The sequence below is a fragment of the Fukomys damarensis genome, unplaced genomic scaffold, assembly GCF_012274545.1.
Source record: "Fukomys damarensis isolate Sample0158 unplaced genomic scaffold, DMR_v1.0_HiC HiC_scaffold_12, whole genome shotgun sequence".
NCBI lineage: Eukaryota > Metazoa > Chordata > Mammalia > Rodentia > Bathyergidae > Fukomys > Fukomys damarensis.
In genome coordinates, this window is record NW_022900924.1 from 51,074,048 (window position 1) to 51,086,149 (window position 12,102).

The following is a 12,102-nucleotide window of genomic DNA, read 5'->3' on the forward strand; positions in this document are numbered from 1 at the left end:
GACAGCTCACCTGAGGATTGTTGCCAATGGCATAAAAATGGAGATCATTTGCTGTGGATTTTCCTGGGGAGGCTGGCGTTGGCTGATGTACCCGATGGGAACATGACTGTTCTCGTCATTGGTGGAGGAGCTCGGGTCCTCACTGTCACTGGGAATGGCTGCTGTTCTCCTCAGGGGGGCTCTGGTCTTTGACTTGAGCATGGCTTCCTGGCTCCAGTGCTGATCCCTCAGACTGCTGGCACAGATCCTTCACCCCTCCGGCACAGGCTTTCTAGCTTCCACCCTTGACTTTTGGGCCTTCCCCATTCAGATCCTCAATACAGACTTGCACAAGACAGTGGGCTCTAGGCCTCTGGCTGGATTCATGAAGGACATTGCCCTGGGCTATAGACTTTCACCTGGACTTTTGCAGGACATTGCTGTGGGATCCAGGGCTTTAACTGGGTTCTTTGTGGCTCTACTGTGTGTCTAGATCTCTTGCACTCCTCCACATTTGACTTTTGGGGGTGAATTATTATAAAATCATTTTATAAATTATGTGTCCTCTATTAAATCTATTCCCTTGCCAACCCTGACTACAATGCCTGGTTAGTTTCCAGGAGAGTGGGTAGTTACAAGAAAAGCAGCACTGACCCCTGCCTGCTCTCTGGCTTTCTGACTTGTCATGTGATGGCTCCTTCTTGCACATGCTCTGGCCATCATGCCATCTGCCATGTTCTGACACAGATGAGGTGACCCTCACCAGAGGCCAAACAGATGGGCCATCCAACCTTGAATTTTCAGCCTCCCAAACTACGGGATAAATAGATCACTTTTTGTTTAAAAGTACTTGCTTTGCACTGTGCTTGCTCTGAGATTCAGGCTCCTGCTAAGCTAGCATGGCCACTTCTCCCTTCAGCCATCATCATGATAGCTACCAGTACCTCATCAGCCACGATGAGATGTTCCCCAACATTTACAAGATCCAGGAGACCACGGACAGGCTGTGGCTGGAGGTGGAGGGCAAGAAGGTCAGTAGCACAGAAGGTGACACTGATGACTCGCTCATTGGTGGAAATGCCACTGCTGAAGGCCCTGAGGACAAAAGGTACTGAAAGCGCAGTAGTCACTGGCATTGATATTGTCAGGAACCATCACCTGCAGGAAACCAGCTTCACAAAAAAGGGCCTACAAGAAGTACCTCAATGATTACATGAACTCAATCAAAGGCAAACTTGAAAAACAAAGACCAGAAAGAGTAAAACTTTGCATGCCAGGGGCTGCAAACAAATCGAGCACGTCCTTTGTCATTTCAAAAATTTTCAGATGGCGAGGTTGCTCTCCTGGACTACCACGGGGTGACTCCATTTCTGATTTTCCTTAAGGATGGTTTAGAAATGGAAAAATGTTAGCAGATTCGCAGTTACCTTGGATCTATCACTTGTCATAACTGGCTGCTACTTTTTATTCACACAACCCCAGGATTTTAGACAAATGGGACTGGTGTCATCTTGAATGCTTCGTTTATTTTGACAGTGATTTATTTGGAGTGGAGGCATTGTTTTTTAGAGGAAAAAAATGTCATGTAGGTTGTCTAAAAGTAAAGTGTATTTAAACTTAAAAAAAATAGTACTGGCTTTAGGTATTTTGTTATAGCAACAGAAAATGGACTAATGCACATATGAGCTACTATTTCATATACATGATGTATTTTTCTTTAAAAAATACTTATAGAAAATTTTTCATGATAATCTAGAATTGCACTAACCTGACTACTCTCTACATAATATTCCACTATGAGAGATGCTAAAAGCTATGACTAATTTTCTTAGGCTTTTATGCAAACAATTCCTCAATGAATAAGCCTTATATATTCCTGCACATCAATATTACTGTATTATGTCTTTTGTTCAATCAATTGATATTTGTTTTCTGGTACCGGGGATCAAACTCGGGACCTTGCACTCTCAAGGCAGATGGTGGAACCATGGAGCTAAATCCCTGGCCCAATCAGTTGATTCCTGAACTACTCAGTCCCCAGGCTAACCAGTCTTCCCGAGAAAACACCACTTCTAGTCATCGCCCCTCTTGCCTGTGTGCCTCCCATACCCTGACACAATTTCCAGCTTTAAGAAATTCATTCCTCACATTCTCTTCATCCCCAGATCTCTCTTATTTGCCCTTGTGGACTGGATAGCATCTCCCTTTCAGTGAACAAAAATAGGATGGTACTGAGAAGATCGCTGGTATCTTTTTTTTCCCTCTGAGTTTTCAATGATGAAATCAGGATCTACAGGTCCTCCCAAGACTCTTCCTTGGAAACTTATACATTTCATCCTGAGCCCTCAGAGATTTAAGGCTGCTGGTGAGTTCGGTACATATTGGAAATAGTCCCTTGCATCTCCTCCTCCACGTAAGTGATGACACTATGCAGATTGAGGTTATGATCCTACATTGTAGATTCCTGTCATTGGAGAGAAGGAACATTGAATGCTTTTTGTAGTCAGTAGGGCTGTCAGGTCTATTCAGTGTCACCAGCAGTTGGCTTTGAGTGCGGGCGCAATACCAAGAACTGCCTTGTAAGTTCTGCTATATAAACCACTCCAATCTGAGCCTCAGTTTCTTCATTGTAAAATGAGATTATTGGGCAAGAAGATTTCTGAAGTCCCTATAGCAATGAAGACTGAGTCAATGAACAGACAAAGCCAGATAAAAGTGAGTGTTCCGAGAGCAACAGGCAGACGCAGCCTTTGGGGATCTTGCTTTGGAAGTTACCAAGCGTCAGTCCCATCTCATTCTGTTGGTCAAAGTGATGGTCACAGTTCTCCTCATCTCTTGATGAAACAAGCGTCTGAATCTGTGGCCAAGTTTCAAAGTTGCCACAGTAGTATTTTGTATAATATCCCACTTTACCAGAGAATGTGAGGAAGCAAAAAAAAAAAAGAGGATGTGAGGCCTCAGTCTTGGCACAACTTAGTCCACTTCCTAACTGGATGACTGAGCAAGTCATTTAATTTTTCTGACAGCCCACTCTTTTTTACCAGTACAGCGGCTATGATAAATACCAATCCCCACCTCATAGAACAGATAAGTGTTCCATCTGTTACTTCTACTATTTCCACCTCTTTTTTGCAGTTTCCTAGGTAGACACTTTCCTGAACTCCCACCCTATCAAAAAGATGGCTTCTTTACCGTCTCCACCCAATCACTACAGTTCACCACTAACCTAGATTTATTAGTAATTTCCAAGTCCAAACATTATGGACAATCATTGACCCAGTTCTCAAATTAGGAAATTGGAGGTGGGTGAAGAGCTCCCGGGAGAGAGGACGAGGGGATACAAAGTAGGTCAGGGGTCACCAGCCTGAGCATGGTAGGAAAGAATTTGGAAGTGATTCATAGAGCTATCTATGGAGCAGATTCTCTCCTACAGTAGAGCACATGGCAGAGGCCCAGATACAGAGCAACCCAGCATGGAAAGAGACGATTTCCCATGGCACAGGGACCTCACCCTCAGTGCAGTGACTGAGTGCAAACTGCCAAGAATCCTTGCATGGCAGGGATTCTATGCTCTGGTAGCTCAGCAATGAGGGAGAACCACTGAGATTTCCAGCTCCAGAAATGGAAGACTAGATCATCTGAAATAATTTCTTTCCACTGTAAGACTTCTAAAGGTTTGGGGAAATGCGTAATAAATATTCTTTTAAATGCATGACTGAACTAACAGAAAAGTAAAAAAAGAAAGAAAAAAAGAAATCACCAGAGAACAAAGACAAAGATAACCAGACCAATAATGACAAGCAGAAGTTAAGGCTTTCCTGGGAGCTCTGCCTCTGTAACCTAAGGATGTGGTTTTTAGCATATCTCAATGAATAAAGAGAAGGTTTGTGCCCCTCAGAATTAAGCATTAGGAGTGTAAGCGTTGACTAGAAAGCAGTGTTCTGCTTGTCACATAGGAATTCATCTGTCTTTGCTTGCTTGTGTCCTTGTAAGGAAAAAATATCTCTCCTGAGAATTTTCTCTTTTTTTTTTTTTTTTTTTTTTTTTTTTCTTTTCCAGTACTGGGGATTGAGTTTGAGATACTGGGCACGTCAGGCAAGTGCTCTGCTGACCTACGTCTCAGCCCCAACATCTGTAACCTATACCTACTACCCCATGAATCACGGGTCTAAGTTCTCTCTACCTTTATAGTTCTTGGACCAGAGTAAAACATAATGTATAATGAGTTCCTGATTTTAAAAAATGTTTAACCATGATCGTGAACATGAAAGAAGAGAAGTGGACCTTCAGGACTTTGTTTTATATACCACTAGTGGGTGTTTTATATACCACTAGTGGGAACACCAATGCGTGCAGCCACTCAGAGAAAGGATTGGTATTACCTCCTAAACTGAAACATCCACACAGTCTACATGACCCACAAATGTCTCTTGGATGTAAATGCCCCAAACAGACAGTTGCACATGAACAACAAACAAGGTGAGTAAGAATGTTCATAGCAGCATTGGTCGCAATAGCAACTCTCTGAAAAATTCAAATGTTCCTCAGTGGGATAATGGAAAATATTAACTTGTTATATTCACGCAATGAAATATTACATAGCAGTTACAATTAATGAACTGTAGTGACGGGAGACAATATAAGTGAATTTAGCAACAGAGTATTAAATGAAAACCTTTAAAGGTTATAGATTATATATGGATATGTAAAGAAGTGATAAATATAGTTTATAGTTGTTACCTCAGAAACACAAAAAGGTACAGAAAAAAAATCACAGATTAGATATAGGTTATTGTCAGTGTTGTTAGAGCTTTTGTCTTGGGTCCTGACATTGTACATGGTTGTTATATTATTTTTAAAGCAAATCATCTATGGAACAGTGAGGATAGTATGCCTTGAACTGTGAATTGTGATTTAATATCCTCTTTGCCTTTTGTATTAGTCACTTTTGGGCCAGTGAGGCAAAATACCCAATGCTCAACTAATAACCGTTACTTTGGCTCATGCTTTGGGAGATTCAGTCCATGGTTGGTTCCCTTCAAAGCAAAAATGGCATGGTGGAAGGGCCTGGCAGAGGAAAACTGCTCACCTGATGGCAATCAGGAAGCAGAGAGAGAAGGAAGGAGTCAGGGACAAGAATCCAGGTCCCACTCCCAGGTGACCACCTCCAACAAGCACCCCCACCAGCACACACAGCCATCAACTCACCGGTGGAGCAACCCACTGATGAATACAGACAGCATCCTCATAATCCAATCACCTTCTGAAAGCCTGACCTCTAAACATATGAGACTTTGGGGGCATATTTTTTTAAAAATCTAAATCATGACACTTTTCCACTTGAAATTCCTCTCAGACATGTATGTTAGTATTGGGAAAGGTAATATCACGTGTACACTCTTTGGAATTTCACAGTCATGCTTCCTATGGTTTAAATATAAATATTTCAAAATGATCCTTGGCCTTCAGTATCCCTCTGGCACCTAGCAAAAGTGAAAACCTTTCTGGAAGCTAAAGTGCACACAACTCAAGCAGCATAAGTGCCTCACAAATAAAACTACACTGAAGATGAGGCTACGTGCAAAACACTAATCAGCCACCAATGTATGCAATTATGAGAAATAGCAGGATTATATTTCAAGAACTTCAAATCATAGACATTTTGTATACAGGACATAAAACAAGTGAGTGAACAGAGCCAATAGGAAAAACTGAAAACACAATACAAGATTATGGAAATTAACAGGCAAATCTGACATACATAGCTCTAAAAATTTAAAAAATACATTTGCTCATTTATTTATTGAATAATTTTGCAGATTTACTTGGATGCATTATAGGAGGCAGGCACCAAGGCTATGTCAAGGAGCAAAAGAGAAAATCAGTACCTTAATAGATATTTTACTTACAGTCCTACTGGTGAGCGTCGCTGTGGCCTCCTGCTCCAACAGATGCTTGGATGGAGCAGCCTCGTGGCCTGCCGCTGCCATGAAGCCCTCTTCACCCTCGCAGGTGCCCCAGAACTACCACCAGGACGCGGAGGCCGCCACACACCGCCAGAGCAACCTGGAGCTCCACCGCTCCTCCATCTACCTGGCTGTGTGTTACGACTTTGACTTCGCCCTAACCCTGAGTGAAATAAATAAATCACACATGTGTAAATGGCCGAGTACTTTCTCCACCCATCTCACAAGGAGAGTTTGCGCACCGAGAAGCTGACGGAGCTGCAGAACCAGCGCGGTGGCCACATCTTCCTTCAAGACATCAAGAAACCAGACTTTGACGACTGGGAGAGCAGGCTGAACGCGGTGGAGTGCGCCTTGCACCTGGAGAAGAGCGTGCACCAGTCACTCCTGGAGCTGCACAAGCTAGCCACTGACGAGAATGACCCCCACCTGTGTGACTTTGTCGAGCTTCACTACCTGGACAAGCAGGTGAAGCTCATCAAACAGCTGGGTGACCACGTGACCAACCTGCCCAAGATGGGGCTCCCCCAAGTCCAGCATGGCAGAGCATCTCTTTGACAAGCACACCCTGGGGACAGTGACCAGAGCTAAGCCTGGGCTGACTTCGCCAGGGCAACTAGGGTACCTTTGCCTTTTTTATACATTGCACCAGATCTACTTAAGTTCTTTAATTACTTCAAATAAAGAAAATGGTACCCCCTCAAAAATTTTTTAAACTTTGTACCAGATTAGATATAGCTGATAAGACAACTACTGAACTGAAAGATAGATTTGAGGGGATCTCTCAAAAACATGTACCAATAAAATTAGTAATGAAAAAAACTGCAAAAAAAGAAAGGTAATGAGATGAAAACAGGATAAATAAATCCATATTCAGATAGCATCGTTATCAGACTGCAGAGCAGCAAAGGTTGAGGGATCTCAAAGATAAAAACAGAAAAGCAGATTACTCACAAATTACAAAAGCAATTAGACTATTGGAAATCTTTCAATGGCAAAAAAAAAAAAAAAAGAAAGCAGTGAAAACTCTATGAGCATAATACTGGGTTTCACAAACGCGCTCCTTACTTTTCTACTGTAAATTTTTACTTTAGCTTAATAGTATCCAGCTGTGCACAGGAAGCAATCTTTGTGTTTACCCACTTGGTACAAGGAATGGCAAGGTATGTACATGTGTCAAACTGTGATCTTCACCCACATGATGCTCTAACAGGTTTTGTGTATGTTTACCTGAACATCACAGAGAGTATAGTACACCCACCTCACTGTAGGATTTGTTTTAAAACAAAGTTTTCTTTGATTTTTCTGGTAGAGGTAATGTAATTCAGTACAACGGCATATGAAAAACCAGATTTGCAAGTTTTGGAAGAGGTCAAAAGTGAATCATCAGGTTACCTGTGCATGGTTGATGAAGATGAACCCTTATGGTAAAATACATGTTTTCATAACAGAAGAGTGGTGTGGGTGGATGATGATGATGATGATGATGATGATGGTCATGGAGGTGATGACTTTGACATTGGTCATGTGAACCAATGTTCCTGCGATAGTGAAATGGAGCAAGACTCAACTGATACAGGCAAAGGGCGTGCCGACCTCCTTGATTCAGATAACAAAGAAAGCAGCAAATGAGTGCATATTTGACTCGTTGAAATGTTGCAAAGTGGTATTGAAACCAAATGAAATGATCCAATACTAGAACTAGGTCTGAAAATACAGGGAGAATCTTGGCAGGATCTATTGGACTGAATGCCAGCACTACCATTCAATGTTGGAAGTTGTAACAGATGAAATAGTGCAAGATGATGTGAAAGACGCGAAGGCTGAAATATAAGTAAAATGTTCTGTATGCACCAATAGCCGTATTCAAAAATGTTTTTGTTATGACACCTTACTAACCAAAATGAAAGCATTCATAAGTCTGACATAATTATCAGGGATGTCTCATGGTAATTGCAGGAATGGAATGTAAAGGACTTAAAAATTATGGGTCAAAATATGGCATAAAAACTTATGCCCTTGTATATGCAAAGACTTATTATGCTTTCAACTTAGAAATTTATCCTGGACCTTAACTACAGGGTTCTTATTCACATAATAATAAACTAAATGATGCTATGAACAGACTTGTTCCTCCCATCTCCCAAACTAACTGGAATATGACAATCAATAATTGGTTTACCGATTTCCAATCAATGTTACATTTTCTAACAGAGCACAAGTTGACTAGTGCAGGAATTATACACAAGAATAAAGCAGAAATTCCAAGTAAAATGTTGCAATTTGAAAACAGAGAATTGTATAGTACAAACCTTGGATTTCAGAAAGATTTGCATTGGTCTCCAATAGGGCAAAGAAAAGCAAACTGGTACTGCTGATGTCAGCATTACACCATGATGGAAATATTGATAGTGAAACCTCAACAAAATGGAAGCCTGAGATGGAAACTTTCTACAGCAAAACTAAAGGTAGAGTAGACGTTGTTGATGAATTCTGCAGCAACTATGGTGTCACTCAAAATACAAAGCATTAGCCAATGCTTGTGTTTTACTCAATCCTAAACATGTGTGGCATAAATAGTTTTGATAGTTTACAAAGAAAATAACAAGGGCAAAATATTACGGAGGAATTTTCATAGAGAATTGGGACTGGAATTCATAGCAGATCATTTACAGCAGAGGAAAAACAAAATGTTTTTGCTCAGGGAACTACTGCTTGAGAGATCATGGTGCAGCCACTTTGGAAAACAGCTCTTCGAAAGGTTAAAAGTATCACACTTAGGCACATACTCAAGAGAAGTGAAAATATACAGATACACAAAACTGGTACTTAAATGTTGATAGCAGAATTAATGATAATAATGAAAAAGTGAAAATAATCCAAATGTCCATCAACTAGTGAAGGGGTAAACCAAGTAATATATCCATATAAGAGAATATTAAGCAAGTGACAAGAAAGAAGTTCTGAGAGGTGCTACAGCATGGGTGAACTTTGGAAATAGTAAGTGCACTGAATGAAAGAAGCCAGTCACAAAACATCACACCATGTGGCATTGCATGAAATGGCCAGTTTAGGCAAATCTACAGGAGCAAAACATACATGAGTAGTACCCTAGAGCTGGAGGATTTGGGAGGAAACAAGGAATGATTGATTACTCACAGGTATGAGTTTCCCCGTAAAATGATGAAAATATTCTAAAATTATGTTTATGGTTTTACAACTCTGTGGATACACTAAAAACCGCTGAATTGGGGGAACCACTTTAAATGGGTGAATTGTATGGGACATGAACTGTATTTGAATAAAGCTGTTATGAGAAGGGAAAAGATGACTATGACGCGATTCTTGCTTTGGAAGAGCACAACAGGATATTTGAATCCTCTACACTGCTATAAAAATTCCTCAGTTGTTTTGCTGTCTGTTCCCATAAGACCAATAGAAGAGGGCATAGAAGAGAACCAAAACAAATGTCTCGAAAAGTAAGCGTTACAAAAGATTGTCACCAACCTTCTATGCAAAAGGAACCAGCAGTTAACAGCAGCTCAATGTGCAGTGCCTGCACGTAATTACATAGTGTTACACCTGCTTACATTGACAATTTAAAATAGTACATCTAGGACAGTGGTTCTCAAACGCCAGTGTGCTCACCAGAAAGGCTTGTTAAAACACATTACTGGGCCCCACCCCAAGAACTTCTGGTTCAACAGATTTGTAAAAGGGCCCAAGTTTTCTGAATTTCTAAAAAGTTCCCATGCTATTGCTGCTGGTCTGAAAACCACTGATGTAGGCCTTTCCAGATACAGGACCTCCATGTTCAGCCCATCTTCCTTCTCCTCAAAAACCCTCTGGTGTAGGCCAAATGAAATCCCCATCTCAGGCAAGATTCATCACAGCCACCAAGACTCTGGAGCTCACGGAGGGCAAACCGAATACAGCCAGGCACGTTCTCTTGTGAAACCTTCTACACCACTGTTACTTCCTATTACAACATTAGCCCTTTGCAAGTTCTTTTTGTCCTGTTTCATATTGCAAAGATTCTCAGAGTAGATGTTCTCTGTTGTCTTGTTGAGAGTTGGGGGAAAGAGGAAAAGTTATCGTGCTTAATCACCAGGCCTAGGAATGCAACCCAGCTAGAAATCTCACATTGTGTTTTGTTTTGTTTTTTGAGACAGTGTCTTGCCACGGAGTCCAGGCTGGCCTCAAACTTGTGACCCTCCTGCCTCACCCCAGAAATCTTACTTCACAGCAGGAAATCACTCTCTGTCTCATTTTCACTGTGCCTATTTCCTCGTCAGGTTTCTGGTATGTTGATCTCTTTTCCACCCAGGAGACTATCAGCCTACATGGCTGTGTCCCATTGCTGATTGATCACCTGAGCGCGTTTCATTGGCGTCTTGTCCAGTACTGACATGGAATTAATACTGTAACCATCACTTTTCCACTTCTACCCCTGAGCCCTTTGTTTTACTTTCTCAGTCTTCTGCCCAAAAAGAGAGAGGTGGTCCCTCTCCTGCAGTTTAGAATACAACTGAAACTGATTTTCCCTTTATTTATTTATTTATTTATTTATTTTTTAGCCCATATTTACTCCAGTTCCAAAAGAACCTCGATGCCACTGGCTCTCCTTTGCATGTTTTGGAAAATATATATTTCTTTACATTCCACCTAACATCTTAAGATCTGTTTCTCACAATTTGTAGTCTCTCTTTTACCTTCTTTGCAAGTATTTCCTAACTGACAGAAAATTTTAATGCTATTGCAACAACATATATAATTTTTCCTTTATCGTTTATTCCTCTTGAGTATTGTTTAAAAAATCCTTTCTTATTCTCATATTCTCTTCTAAAATTTTTAAGTTTTTTTATGTTGAAGACTTTAATTTTCATGGCATTCATTTGTGTGTATAACATAAAACAGGCATTTGATTTCATGGTTTTAAAAATCTACATAGTCGAGCAGGGCATGGTGGCGCACGCCTGTAATCCCAGCACTTGGGAGGCTGAGGCAGGAGGATCGCTGTGAGTTTGAGACCAGCCTAGGCTACTTAGTGAGTTCCAGGTCAGTCTCAACTACATAGTGAGACCCTGTCTCACACACACAAAAAAAAACTACATAGTCAACAGTCATCGTTTATTAAATCATCCACTATTCTTCCCATTATATGAGAGGATATCTTTATTATGAATACATTTATATATGCAAGGCTCATATCTAGTTCTATTTATTTCTTTGTCTACCCTGAACTACACCACATTGTCTATGCTATAGATTTACAGTTAAGTGTCATCTGGAAGGACAATGTTCTTTTTGGAGAAACGTGGCTTTTCTCAGTTCTTTACTCTTTCACGTGTCAGAATCAGTGCCAAGTTTCATGAAAAATTCCCTGGGATCTGTTGACTCTAAAAATCAATTTCTGCATGGCGGTGCTCAGCCCACTGAGCCACCTGCTGGCTTCTCACCCACCCCTTCCCCTTGGGTCAGGACTAACCCTGTCAGCTGGGCAGCCAGCAGCCAAGTTGCAGAATCCAAGAGGCATTATGGCCCCCAAAAACATAATGACGAGTACTCATGCTAAGTCCATCCTCGATTCCGTGAACTCCCTCAGGAAGAGCAATACCCTCTGTGATGTGACGCTAAGAGTAGAGCAGACTTTTGTGCCCATCCCTTGATGGGGGAATCAAGGTTGGCATATCAGAACTGAGGTTAGAAAAAAATGACAGGAGCTGAATTTGATGGAAAGTGAAGGAACCTGGAACACCACTGACACATAAACCAGAAGACTCAGGAGGACATCTTAGTGGATGGATCTTTTTATTTCCCCACAGTCTTTCTAAAGTGGTGTCATCCATCTTGGCCTTGAAAACTTTAAGAGAATTACACTGAACAAATATTTGGATGAGAGAAGATGGCGTAAATGTGAAACTTCAGTATACCCGGGATTCTACAATTGTCTTTTTCCCTGCCAGGACTCAGGTAGCTGTGGCAATGTCTGTCTTGAATGAGTGAAAGACTGTCCATCTTTGCTGAGCTAACACAATTATACCAGTACACTTACTATTTATTTGAGGATGGGTTGGGAGTGGCAGCAGTTCAGCTACCTGATTACTGCCCCCATTGTTCAAGGGCACACTTCTGCTAAACAGTGGTTATTTACTGC

General features: G+C 41.2%; 1 protein-coding gene and 1 pseudogene across 2 annotated transcripts; both read left to right on the forward strand.

The window, feature by feature from the left end:
- The first annotated feature begins 878 nt into the window (after nt 1-878).
- Nucleotides 879-1,391, forward strand: LOC104862497 (annotated as a pseudogene).
- A 4,536-nt stretch (nt 1,392-5,927) lies between these two features.
- Nucleotides 5,928-6,503, forward strand: LOC104862298 (ferritin heavy chain). Of its 2 annotated transcripts, none has more exons than XM_010624154.2 (2): nt 5,928-6,106; nt 6,139-6,503. In XM_010624154.2, exons 1-2 carry the CDS (start codon nt 5,968-5,970, stop codon nt 6,501-6,503), a joined length of 504 nt encoding a protein of 167 aa, XP_010622456.1. In that variant the 5' UTR covers nt 5,928-5,967. The 2 variants fall into 2 exon arrangements, with proteins under 2 accessions (XP_010622456.1, XP_010622457.1); XM_010624155.3 differs by having other exon boundaries at nt 5,928-6,099; nt 6,150-6,503.
- Nucleotides 6,504-12,102: the final 5,599 nt, after the last annotated feature.